This window comes from Argiope bruennichi, chromosome 7 (assembly GCF_947563725.1).
Source record: "Argiope bruennichi chromosome 7, qqArgBrue1.1, whole genome shotgun sequence".
Classification (NCBI taxonomy): domain Eukaryota; kingdom Metazoa; phylum Arthropoda; class Arachnida; order Araneae; family Araneidae; genus Argiope; species Argiope bruennichi.
Window position 1 is genome coordinate 129,829,391 of NC_079157.1, and position 14,133 is coordinate 129,843,523.

The following is a 14,133-nucleotide window of genomic DNA, read 5'->3' on the forward strand; positions in this document are numbered from 1 at the left end:
AGTGTGGCACCGAAGAAGGATGTGTAAATCACGTGAGCAAATCCTGTGCACTCCAGCGAAAACACAGACTCAGATGGCCAAGAAATGGGATGTCTCTTGACGTCGAAGAGCTCATAAAAATTCCAGTCATTAAGTCTTCTATTTGGGACATTTTTGCCAAAGCTCTTGACTTTAGCTCTCTCCTAAAGTAAAAAGTTAATGTACATTTAATGTATTTTATGCATTTTTAATGTATTAAAATTTAATATGTAATGTAATATGTACTATTTTTTTTTCTATTCTTTTTTACTGTACCAATATGCGTTTTCTCTAGAGGGTTCTTTGCTGTTGGCAAATGTCCGATGTCATCAAATGTTGTTTGTTCCTTCGTGCTAGATTCCTCATCGGCTGCCCCATCAAGTTTCCCGCATGGCTTCTGGGTAAGTCGAGATATTGTTTGCATATTTGCAACGAACTTTTGATTGTTTAAGTTAATGCACTTGTGTTGTATTAATATTAAACGTTTTTTTTCGTGCGCATGAGAAGAATAAATTAAAGGTGTTCTGAGAAAGCGTAAAGCACATTTGACTGAAAGTAAAGCTCTTTTCTGTCAGGGTACAATCTCGCTATTTTGCACCTCACTTAGCAATTAAACAGATTTCAATGCGTAGGAAAGACAACTCATAACTATCATAAATAGAATAGAGAGTTATTTAAAATGTTTGAATTTCGTAAAAGTTACATAATTACTTCATATTTAAAAAAAAAAAATGCCTGCCAGTGAAGATGAACATTTAAATTCTAGCCTCTAATCAGAAACATGGCAGCATGATGATGGTTTAAACTTGCTTGCGTCAACCATTTCATTTTGTCATATTGATTTTTGCATAGTGCAATTTACAGACAGAAAAACTTAATCTAAAAACATAATCGTAAAAAAGCCTATAAAAATGTTGACAAATGGATGTCTGCAGATTTTTGTATAAAATACAAAGTTAAAATTTTCACATATTTAAATAGTATTTTGCCATTCCTATAAATTGTAAACTGCGCATGTTGCAATTGTATCTGTAGAGAAAAGTACAATTATGAAATATGTATAGATCGTGGCGCCATCTAGGCATCCAATTCTACAAAATTACCTTTGTTGTAAAATACCTTTTGTTACTCTCTGTTTCTCCTATATTTGGTAAAATTTCATATTATCTGGGACATAAAAAAAAAGAAAAAAGATAGCTGATAAAAATTCAAGATTTTTTAGAATTTTTAATAGACGATGAACTAAACATTTTTGGTTCAAATCTTTATTATTTCCTTAATAATATTGCAACTTTTACAAAGTTCATTAAATATGTGTATATGAAGTGTCATGTTGCAATGTAATATGTTTCTCCAAAATAATTAAAGTTTCACAAAATGGGTAACCAAAAAATGTCATTTCCCCACATTTTTAGCTATTTTTCCATGTGCTTACATGTATATAGCATATCTACATGTATGTTATAGGCCCATATAAAATGAATTGTATAGAAGGAAAATATGTCATTCCATTTGTAAGGTTTTTAAAAATATGTACCATCCATTCGCGTGAGAGAACATCTATATATTTACAATTGCATCTTCTTCCATATGCAATCATCAAAGCCAGCGCAAAGCAAATTGCTTCAAAATAATAGAAGAGGTACACAAAATATAAGAACTGTTTCAATGTATGGGGGCATTCCAAACGGATTACTTTATCAGTACTTTTCCCTATTCAAGATTTCATTTCAATGGTGAATGCTGTATATTTTCTCAAAGAAAAATGAATGCTCGGTTAATAGGGATGAAACCTGATTTCATAAGAATTCAATAATCATTCAATTTGCAATTCTATGTTTAATGACAAATAAATTAATAAATAATAGTTAAATTGTATTCTTCTTGAAATAAACAAGTTTAATTTTTAATATTAGATAAAACAAGCATAAATGGAAAAATTTTGGAACAGCTAAAAAAATAAAAGATGGATGTTTATTTCTTGAAACCTTTCTTTATAATTGAAATAAAAAAATGGTTCGATTTGCATGCCAACATTTCCATCAAATGACAAATCATTTGTAAAATTTTATTATACTTATTCTCCTTTTAACAGAAGGATTTTTCATTTTGGAAAAGACTTTCAGAAATGGAAGCAAATGAGAGAACATTTTTTCTCCGAACGTCGACCCTCTGAGTTTCAAAATCAATCACCGTTTTTATGTGAAAAGGCGCGGAATAAGAAGACACTACTAGTTTTCAATTGAAATGTATTGTTGGTTGTTGCTCTACACGCCGTATATAAACAACCATTCAAATTTAGACGTGACCATTGTCAGTTATAAACAAGCCCTCCTAATCTTAAATGGGTTGTGTTTTATTCACTTTTTTCCGCACAGTTCTATTTCTGAGAAACGCAGGTATAGGTGATAAGAGAATGATAAGCGACCCAATGTTTGGGGATTGGAGATAATGATGTTGACTCGTCTCAAAACACCGTTATTTCAGAGCAGCCGCGGTTTCACTCGGATCAACTACTTTTCTGAATGGGCGCAAGCAGAATCTTCGTTTCATTTTAAATCTTTAGTCAAAAAAAGTCATCAGTTATTTAGTTACATTTTTAGTCAAACAAGGACGCAGCGGCTTTTCGATAGAACAACGGTAAGTGGAATTTGAATCAATTTATATATTTTCAATCGGATATAGAAATCTTTTTTTTTTTTTCATTCGACAATGCATATGTGGATATTATTCGTAAATATAGCCTTGCTTCCGACCATTTCGTATCCCTTCGATGAAGCCAACCGATTCACAGCAGTTCTCATGCTACCTGATTAGTTAGCTGCTTTCTTAGACGCTTTTGAGTTTTTTACGAATCACAGAGTTTTGTAATCATTTTCTGTAGACCATTCCAAGTGAGTTTTGTCTCTTGCAAATAGCCAATGAGCACCAACCATAAATTTTAGAATTTGTGCGTTCTGTGAATGCGATGAACGTTAGGATTTTGAAGTCTGTTAAAGAAAAAGAGGCACATTTTAATTTTTCTACGAAATTTTTTCGACCTGCGCATTGCCATTAACTAGCCAAACCAGCTTTGGCATATTTTTTTTTATTATTATTATTAATGTGCTTGTTTATCTGCTTGATGCCACGCACTTGCGGCATTCTATGTTAACACATTTTTATTTAACTCGACTTGTTTCACTTTTGCAAAGATATGATAGACACTCCCTAATGTATTGAAGCTCTTAAATTTTGTTCAATTTTATTTGAAGCACTTGTTTTTAGTTTTTTCGTTCAACTGGTTGTGAATTTGAAGGGAAAAAAAAACTTATTTTTAGATAGAATTATAAGAAATAATTATAATAAACAAAGATGAATAAAAAAAATAATTAATTAAAAATTAATAATTTGGGCAGTTCGGTTACGCCCTTCTCTGAGCAGATGGCGCAATAACAAAAATACTGGCGAATCAGTAGCGTAGTCTGCAATATTTGATATTAAAATGAATCAAGAGCTCACAAAGTTCTAAATATAAGAGACAAAACTGTAAACATTTTTATGCATTACCCGTTAAAGTAAAAATAAATAAATAAAAAAAATTGAAAATTAGATACAAAATTTACTAATTTCACAAATACATTCGATAATAAATGCGACACATTCTTCCAATTCGATGGTTATCCAGTGCTTTCTGTCATTGTACTGCTAATTTAAATAACAGTAAAGATACTGTTTTATTTGTTTTTTTATCAAAAATTCAAAATCTTAAGTTGTCATTTAAAATGTATAGATCAATAAGAAAATTTTAGAGGATACTGACTTCATTTACAGACTATCATATTTGCATAATAAATCTTTGTTTTGTATTTTAAAAAATTATTATTCAAATATTATAAGCTAAGTGCTTAAGTATAACCTTCGAAAGCACTAAGAATCTATTAATGCTATTTATATAACGTAAATTTTATATTACATTATATAAAGTGAGTGTTCATATTTATTCAAATTTTGCATGGAAGTATTTCAAATCTTATTAAGATTATTATTCTTTAAACAATCCAATAAGTGAAAATTATTTCAAATTCAAATAATTTCAAGCAAATTCTGTCTTAAAATCAAAATAATACGTAATATGAGATAAATGTAGACATGTTTCTGTATGTAACGTTTTAACACTTTTGAACCACAGCAGTTATCGGTAATTAGTGTTCAGATAAATAATATTCCTGTATTATCGATTGTGATATGAATAAATCAAAAGGAAAGTTGAACTCATTTAATGCAATTCCATAACAACAGCTCATTATTTCTCCCTAACAATGACTCACACGGGCAGATGAAAATCTATCACTTTCTGTAAACTGATACAAATTTTATATTTCATTTATGCATTGTTTTAAAAATTGAAAATAAATAACATGTTTAACAATCTTTATACCAAATTCATTGTACATATGTAAAAAAAGGAAAGAGAAAAAAAACGCCATTTCATATTTTGATTCGGCGAAGATGATTCCTTAGCATCTACTGCTGAATGATATTATATTTTGAAATCTGGAATGTCAATAAATTGATTATCTTCTGTATTGTTCTGGGTATGCACTAAATTCTGTTGTTGTTGTTGTTTTTTCAGCTAGCTAGCTTACAAGTGGTCAGTACTAAATATGTTATCAATTTTTAGGTTTTTAAACTTTTTAAATCATTGCATTCTATATTGAATATTAATTTTTATATTTCGTAGATTCCTACAGGAAGACGACCTATTGCAATGGTTCTCATGACACGACTTTAGGAAAATTTTTACAGATATTCATTAATCATGGTCCCTAGAACCCAAAATCACCCTTCGGTTTAAATTTAAAATGGTCTCTTATTTCCTGATCCAATTCCTTCTTCTTTATTTAATTAATGCTACACGAGCTCTAGGAAACTGTTAAACCAGCGGTTCTCACGCTCCAAATGAAGAGATAAAAATCCTTAATGTTTATTAAATTCTTTTTAAATATACTTATATTCATCTTTCTGAAATCGGCACGTGTCAAAGAAATCTCTATCAGAATCTCATAGTATAAAATCACTGGAGAAAAATATTTCGACCTCCCGCTTTTTTTCTCTTCTCTTGTGCCGTGGGCAGACATATCTCCTCACTTCTTCCTTGTATATAAATTATGCCTCCCGGGATGAAATAAAGCGACGTTTTGAAATTTTCAAAAGTATCTTCGCTTCTCGGTCACGAATCTGCTAAAAAATGTCATCCATGCCAAAATTTCAAATTATTAAAAGAATTAAATAAACGGGAGAGGCAATTTGACGTGTTGTGCTGCTCCGCGGCTCGCCAGTGGTTCCTGAGACTTGGTTCGGCAGGTGGCTTCGTTCCGTCTCGTGTCCGAGGCTTCACTGCTTTCGGATCCGGTTCACACCGTCGATGGAGTACCTTTCGCCATCCGTAACACAAGTGCCCATTTCTCATTGCATTCGTTGGCTTTCTTCATTCCTTTGTGCTCTTTTTCATCTTACAGAAGTTCCATTCAGCCTTGCCACTATCAAACGACCCATGCAGATATGTCATTTTCTCACCACAATAATAATAATCACCTTCCTCCAAGTTTAAAAGTGCTGCTCTACATTCCAGTGCTAAAAATTTTGCATTCCTGTGATTGATCAAGAAGTGATTATTGTGTTCAAAAAATCTCCATCGGAAATTCCTGAAAATTGAAAGATAATAAGTGAATTCATCAATAATATTATTATTCTTTACAGAAATTTACGATTTGTATTGTGTATTGTTTTTATTTTATTTTGAATTGCATATTTAAATGAATAAGATAAACATAAATTGGCTTTTGTAACTACTAAAGGTTTATATGAATCACAATTTTTAAAAAATATGTCTTCCACATTAATATTTAACAGCCTAAACAAATCACTAATCTGGGCAAATAAGCTAGCTCCCGAAGGCATCTAGTATTTAATATGGATTGAATAAAAGCTGCAAAGCAATACTGAATACAGCTCTTATTAAAATGTCAATATTTTACTAATTTTCGAAAAAAATATGCATTTTTTTATTTTCTGTTTCTACCACCCCGCCCTTTAAAAATCAACCATGTTACAACTTGAAATCGTAAAATAATACTTTAAATTTTGTTTCTTTTTGTCCTCGTGAATTTCAACGGATACACGTGCTTATAGGCATTTTTCGATGAAAGTTTTTTTTTTCAAAATATTATGCAGGTATTAACCTGCAATTTCCCGTTATTCCCTTATACACAACACATAATGAAATGGAATTTCAAAACTTTGAATCAAAATTAAAAAATATATATATAAATTATTATTTTAAAATTTGTACTTTAAAAAAATTTATTCTTGTTTTTATTAATCTAACGTTACATTTTATAGCTCATTTTACAGGCGTTATTAATGCCTATTATATGATTAATGAAAGTTTTCCTTTCAGTTAAGCAGGGTTTTTTTGTGAAAAAATGACCACTTCGCCTCACCCCACTTTCACGGTAATATATCGATGCAAACTTAAGAGACCGGTTTTAAATGGTCACTTCGAAACTTAAGTCAATAAAACTGCTGTTGCGCGTCTTTTTTTAGAAAAAGAAATTACAATTCAACTGGACTATTAGCATTTGTTGTTGTTTCTGATGGCACTTGCCGCGTACAAGCCCGCTGATAAAGTCTGCGATTTTTAGCCGAAAGAGAGCGTCTCTTGTTTTTTCAGTAGCGCCAACTAGGGCCAGGAGTACGATTTTGCTACTCACGCATTACATTCACATTCGCTCGCATAAGCCCTTTCTACAGCGGAGGGGGCCCGTTCACATATACATAGAACAGATGAAGAACAACCATGCCCGAACCGGGAGTCGAACCCAGGGCGCCCAGATCACGGGGAAGACGCTCTACCCCTATGCCAGAACGCTGGCCTATTAGCATTTAATATGAGTTTAGATAGAGCTTTGAAAGAAATTATTTAATAAGTATAATAAACGAGAAATTTCCAACAAAAATACTTGATTAAAAAACTCCACAAGCTACCTGTTTAAAATCTTAATTTGCTGTTAAATATTATTTGTATTTTTACAAACTTAAATAAGTTTGTAATAATAAATAATAAGGACATTTGTTAAATGTCCTCAAGAGTGCTAATTTGTGTTTTCATCGATTCCTTTTATTATTATTTCAGAACGATGCCGCTGGTCCACAGACTGCTTTACGCTCTCAGAGCCTTAGCGGATGACGAGCCCCCTCCCTCCAGAAGATCACGTAAAACTTCTGAGCGACATCGACAAGCTGTTGCCCTTGTAATTACGTTCAGAGATCTCTTTACCTCCAGTGGATTAAATTTTCTTCTGGAAGACTTGGAGGCTAATCGAACTTGCAGGAAAAAGATGCATAACTCTTCTCAACAATTGGAGACCCCTAAATGCGAGCTAGGAAAGGCGTTTAAGATTTCAGACAGTGAGCATCCACTTGCCACCAGCGAAAGCATTGATTTCTTTGATGATCCAAAAACTCTTTCACGTGACTTGACGCCTTCTGGATTGCCAAGTGCTGGGTCGCCTTCCAAACTGCTAGTGCCAGTGAGCGCAGGATCTGGAATGCGGAGGAAAGAAACTCTGGCTATTCCTTTATCTCCGGAAGACGAGGACAAAACTGTGAATGCTCTTCGGAAAGTTCTGAAGTGGTCGCCCAGGAAACAGAATTTAGCCACATTCTCTGTCCCTTTGCCCAGAGAGGAGGAACACAAAGCAGTTGCTGTCGTGCAAAATGCCGTCAATCGGGTGAAAGAGGAGCAACAGCAGAAGAGAAAGTTTAAACTATTTAAACTGAAATTCTGTTGATGCTGCTCATAAGATTTGGCGATTATTTATTTCACAATCAAACTCAGCTTAAGGTTTAAGGAATTTAGAGAAAAAGAAACTGAGTAAAAAAATAACGAGTATTAAGTTATAAGTGATTTTCAACAGCTCTATGTTTTGAAGCCAATATTTTCGATCACTTTTAATCATCTGAAAATGTTTGTCTTCCTTCAAGTGAAACAACATTTTAATAGTAAAATGATTGTTTATTAAAAAAAAAAGCCAGGAAATAATCCATATCTTATTGATGTTACAACAGGAAATATTGTTTTAAGATTTATCAAATATAAAATCTATTTAGTGCAATTTTAATATTTTTACTCTCTTTTAAGGATACCATTCTATTTCATATTGATACAATAGATTAATAAGAAATGGATTTAATTTTGATGAAAATTTTGCTCGTATTTTCAATTTCTGTTTGTTATCATTCCGTGGCCTTTAAGCAGATGCATCACACAAATTAATTCATACGAAAGGACTTTCGGCAATGATGTTTTTTTAATTTTATTATTGTTATTATTTTGTGTCGTACAAAACTTATTTGTTTCCTTGAGCAATTTTGCACGTTTTATAGAACGATTCATTCCTGGATTGGAGAAAATATGTGGCGATAGAAAACATTTCATCTGAATAACATTTCTGCTAGAATAGCTATGAATGAAATCCTTATGAACGAAATGAAGGCAATGGAAGACAGCACTGTCCATCAGTTTTTTTTCTTTTCTTCTTATGATTTCTGAAATGTTCAATGAAAAGCGTTTACCATTTTTTTCCTCCTATGTATTTACATGTAACCTGTGTTCTATGTAACAAAATAAACTAATTTGTTTTAAATAAAAATGTAAATATTTCATCATTTAGGGTATCGGTTTTAAAAGCTAGAAAACTCATATCATCAAATATATATTTCAAGTAAGATTTGATTGAATTTGTACTAACAAATAAAGCTTGCTAATTTTTAGCAACATCCGAAATTAGAATTTCGGTAAAATTTCTTTATAGTCGCAGCAATGCCAGATCCGACTTTCTCCCGTATAATTTGGTATTCATTTATAAAAATAGTCTGCTCATATGTTTGAATCCAGTTATTCAAATTGTTTCAAACAAAATTAATAGTGGAAGCAAAAAAATATAAATTGCGTAAATGAGTGTAAAATATAAGTACTGCAATCCATCTCTAGTAATAAAAAAAGTGTGTGTGTGTGGCGCCAAATATTTGACCTAGATCAACCTAACTTCTCAAACATATACTTTATAATGTTGGATTATACACTTTTTAGACCTTGCAATTACTTAAAAACTAAGTGGAATTTGAAGTTTCCTACCATATATTCTGAAAAAATTTCAAGAAAAAAAATATTACATTATAATAACATTTTAAAAATTATCTTTTCAACGATATCAATTTATTATTCATCAAATTTTTTTCAAAAGTTATAGCACTTTTCTTAAAATGTATTTCTTTGCCTAATTTTCAGCAACAGATTACAGTGTCACCCTGTGTTCAAATGTTTTCACTGTCCATTCTCTCATAAATAATGTAGAGATGTTGATTCTGAGGAATACCGGTGCAAAGATTCATCTTGTCAGTAGGAACCATGTTCGCACCGAAGATTTTACAGGAGGGACCGTCTGGGTAAAGCCGCGATCTGACAACTTGTGGCCTTAAGGATTTGATCATAAATGTGCCAACTGATCCATTGTTGGACCAGCCCATCCCGTGAGCGTCGGTCTGGAGCTTCCCACACATTATTGGTAAAATAAACAGACATCAAATAACCCAGGAAAACCACAAGAGAGGGGAAAGAGGCCAAAATGTGCTTGTCTCAAGATGCATACTATTCCAACACGAACTATCTCTAAATTAAAGGCAAGTAAATGCGCTTACCTTTGTTTTGTTGGTTGGAATCTCTTTTTGGTTACATACTGGTGTTGTTGTCTCCATCTGCAGCTGAAAATCTCAAATATCTAATTAGTGGCAGGTTCAGTGACTGTATGACTCATTAACATGGGGAACTTCTCTTTAAGAATATTATTTTAATAGTTACTTGATTATATGTTACATGATTAAGAATATATTTACAAGTTAAAAGAGTATAAAACGCGTTCGTTGGTTGCCGCCAAATCGAGAGGAAGTCAACAAACCCCTGGTGGTGAGAAGGGAAAGTTCTTCACAGTTAAAACTGGTTACAGTTAAGGCCTGGTATCCAACACTCTCCCACCTTTGAGTTTCGTAAAGACTTTAGAAACTCAAACCAATGAGTCTAGGAGAGCATTGGGCTTTAAAAGCCGTCCATAACGGGATCTTCTTGGTTGTCTCACATCTGAAACAGCATGAGAGTCACTAGAGGTAGGTGTACCATCAGGAATCATCATTGTGGATGGAGAATCACTCTTTGGGAGACATGGGATAGAAGATTTTTCACTTTGGCTGACCTCAAGAGGAAAAAGTCTCTGGATTGGACGTAGGAAAGACCCAGATTTGGTCTGGACTTCCACGAGACGAACTTTCTTGTCTGTTCCAAGATATAATTTGATGACTCTTCCCAAAGGCCAATTTATTCGCTTGACGTTACTATCACCGATGAGAACAACGTCTCCATCTTTAATTTTAGATTCATTACGAATCTTTGAAAATTCTCTAAGATGTCCAAGATATTCGATTCTGAAACGTTTTCTGAGATCTTGACACACTTTTTGCCTGTAGAAGAATCTTTTATTCATTCTCTTAGCATCTATTTGATCTATATCTGGAACTCCTATTTCTTTTACATCTTGTAAAAACATAGCAGGTGTTAATGCTATAAGGTCCTCATTGTCTTCACTTAAGTATGTCAAAGGTATGTATGTATTATGAATTTATAATGCCCTCAGCATCACATAGTACAGTGTACAATTCTTCAAATTGTAAGGAGGCCTTTCCAAGAATTTTTCTTAAGATAGATTTCAACATACCTATAAGCCTTTCCCAAAATCCGCCCCACCATGGGGCTGATGGGGGGTTGAATTTCCATAGGATTTTCTTTACTGAGGCATATTCTTGTATTTTCACCCAATCAACAGATTTCAGCTCATTAGAAGTACCCACTAAGTTGGTTCCATTATCTGAATAAATTGTAGCTGGTCTTCCTCTTCTAGAAATAAACCTTCGTAGAGCTAGAATAAAACTATCTGTTGATAAACTAGTTACCAGCTCGATGTGGACTGCGCGATAAACTGCGCATGTAAAAAGTACAGCCCAACATTTGGTTTTGTTTTTCAAATATAGTGGTCCGCACAAGTCAACTCCTACTACTTCAAAAACATAAGCATCTCTGACGCGATCTTCGGGTAGTGGAGCACTTGCTACTTCTAATGGCCGAGATGAAAAACGCTGGCATATTACACAAGTCCTTATTACTTGACGTATTGTCTTTCTGCTTTTTAAGATCCAATAATTCTCTCTTAAACTCGACATCAAAATTTGTATCCCAGCATCACTAAGTTCAACATGCTTTTCAAAAATAAGTTTTCCAATAACATCATGCTTTGAAGGCAGCAAAATTGGAAATCTAAATGTCGGTAGATCACTTCTTTGAGAAATTTTGGTCTTTACTCTTAATAAACCATCTGAATCCAGGAATGTCTGTAAGTTCAGTTTTTCATTCCCCAAAAAACATTGACTTTGAACTTGTTTTAAAATGTACTTTTCTGCAGCCTCTACTTCTTCAAAATCTAGGGTACCGAATTTTCTTTCTTTTTTCTGGGTTTTAGCATTTTTATAAAAACGAAAAATCCAAGCCGTGATTCTGGTCATTTTTCGGAAAGAAGATACCTTAGAAAAGTACTCTAATTGCTCTGTCGTGGTGTTAGTGACAGACACAATAGATTTTCTTTTTTCGGAGTTTACAACGTCGAAATCTGGCATAGTTTCCGAAACAGGCCAATCTTCTATAGGCATTCTCAGCCAATTTGGACCCTTCCACCAAAGAGATTTCACAAGTTCCTCTGCATTGGAACCTCGTGATGGAAGGTCAGCTGGGTTTAATGTTCCACTTATATGCCTCCAGTCTTCAGGATTAGTGAGTTTACGGATTTCCAGTACCCTGTTGTAAACGAAAGTGGCCCAATTCTCATTTCTTTTGATCCAATACAAAGCATTCATAGAGTCAGACCAGTAGAAGATTGGTATGTTCTCAAGTCCAAGTTCGGATATGGTTGCTTTTGCCAATCTAGCACCAATAGTACAGGACAAAACTTCTAGGCGTGGAATAGAGATCTTTTTCAAAGGAGCAACTCTATTTCTAGCTTGTATTAACTGGCACGACGTGCTATCAGCAGATTCAGCTCTCAAGAAGATACATGTAGCGTAGGCACTCTGACTTGCGTCACAAAAAACATGGATGGAAAATCTGGAATCTTCTGCAAAGTCCTCACGTACACATCTTGGTATTTCAAGATCATTCAATTTCGGTAACTTCATCTTCCAGCGTTCGAATCTTTCAGTTATCAGCAGAGGGAGTTCAGCATCCCAGGACAGCCCCAATTTCCAGCATTCCTGCAACAAAGATTTGGGCTCTAGAGTCACTGGACAAGAAAATCCTATCGGATCAAAGATTCGATGAACGGTTGACAGGATTTTTCTTTTTGTAATAGGTCCTTTATCTTCTTTCATCAAACTTTTCAAATCTAGAGATATAGTGTCCTTTGGTAAATTCCACAGAAGCCCAAGAACTGGAACCTTTCGGTCTTCTTGCCTTTCTTCAGTTTTGTCTTCAGTAGGAGAATGCTCCCACCCTCGAAGTTCAAATTTGGCAGTAGATAATAGTGCTTGTGATTCCGAAATAAATCTAGCGAGTTCTTCTTTTCTGTTGACGCTGAAAACACAATTATCAACGTAGAAGGACCTCATAAGTTGCTGGGCTGTTTCCTTGAGATGATCTGGGGCGTTTTTTAAATGAAGTTCTAATGTAGCTCCTAGAAGGAAAGGACTGGATGAGATTCCGAACACAACTCTTATGTGCTGCAGGATCTTGATATTTCCGTCTTTTCTTCTATCCTTCCATAAAAATCTGAGATATGGTCTATCTCGTTCTTGTAATCCAATTTGCAGAAAGGCCTTCTTGATGTCAGATATCACTCCATATTTTTTAACACGAAAGCGATTTATGAGAGATGGAATGAGTTCTACAAGATTTGGTCCCTTTTCGAGGCAGTCATTAATAGAAGGTGTATTCTTTTCTTTGGCTGAACCATCAAAAACGGGTCGAACTTTGGTCGTCGAATTCTCCTTGAAGTCAGGATGGTGAGGTAAGAAATGCTGTCCTTCTTTGATTTCTTGCATAGGATCAACTTCTTCAATAATACCCTCATTCTGCCAATCCTGAAAAACATCATCATAATCGGCCAACTTTTCGGCACGTTCTAAGGCTTTAATACAACTGTTAAGTCTTCGTTCAGCTATCTTTCTGCCATCAGGAAGAGGTGGATGATCATGTATCCACGGTAGACTGACAATGTAGCGCCCCTCGTTATCTCGTGTTACACTGCATTCAAAATGTTCCTTAGCCGCTTCTTCTAGTTCTTTTCTACTTTGAGTTTCCGCAGGGTCATTGATATTCAATGTATCAAGCCTCCAAAGATCGGATATATTTACGTCGTTGACAAGTAGCGACATTAGCGTGCTGGAACTATCATTTTTATTAATTCCTGATCTTCCAATAACTGTTCACCCTAACTTGGTGTTCATCTCAATTAGATCAGGCGAAAGTTTTTTAATTTCTCCTGTAAATAATCTGGCTGCCGTATCTGCCCCTAATAATATGTGAATCTCCTTGGGATCGTTTTCATACAAACAAAGATTTTCATCTAAGCAAATATCACTAACAAATATACCCAATTGTTTTACTTCTTCGATGTTTTTAGAATCTAATTTGGGAAGAGAAGTGCAAATTTTATTCTGATCCATTACTTCTACATTACAACAGAAATTATTTTCTGTATTACGCAATTTAATGGAATACATCTTGTGGTTTTCCCGCCTTTTCAGTCCTCCGAAAAGTCCATGAGTCACCGTTTGTTCCCCAAGACACTTCAATTTCATTACATCCGCTACGTATTTGCTGACATACGACCTCTGGCTCCCGAGGTCAATGATCGATCTAACATAGTGTTTTAAATCATTATTTTCGACGCTAACAATTAAAGTCTGCAGATAAACCTCCCTGGAACATAAATTATTCGCCAAAGCGAAATTTCCATTTAAAAGATTATTCTCATC

At 34.1% G+C, this 14,133-nt stretch overlaps 2 protein-coding genes across 3 annotated transcripts; one reads left to right on the forward strand and one right to left on the reverse strand.

The window, feature by feature from the left end:
* The first annotated feature begins 76 nt into the window (after positions 1-76).
* On the forward strand, positions 77-8,723 carry LOC129975889 (uncharacterized). Of its 2 annotated transcripts, XM_056089163.1 has the most exons (3): positions 77-187; positions 314-419; positions 7,196-8,723. In XM_056089163.1, the coding sequence occupies exons 2-3, from the start codon at positions 409-411 to the stop codon at positions 7,851-7,853; spliced, it is 669 nt and encodes a 222-aa protein (XP_055945138.1). In that variant the 5' UTR covers positions 77-187; positions 314-408; the 3' UTR covers positions 7,854-8,723. The 2 variants fall into 2 exon arrangements, with proteins under 2 accessions (XP_055945138.1, XP_055945139.1); XM_056089164.1 differs by lacking the exons at positions 77-187; positions 314-419 and adding an exon at positions 2,485-2,658 and having other exon boundaries at positions 7,196-8,721.
* A 2,002-nt stretch (positions 8,724-10,725) lies between these two features.
* On the reverse strand, positions 10,726-13,530 carry LOC129975577 (uncharacterized). Its single transcript, XM_056088640.1, has 2 exons — positions 11,689-13,530; positions 10,726-11,499 (listed from the first exon to the last, which is right to left on the reverse strand). Exons 1-2 carry the CDS (start codon positions 13,528-13,530, stop codon positions 10,726-10,728), a joined length of 2,616 nt encoding a protein of 871 aa, XP_055944615.1.
* Positions 13,531-14,133: the final 603 nt, after the last annotated feature.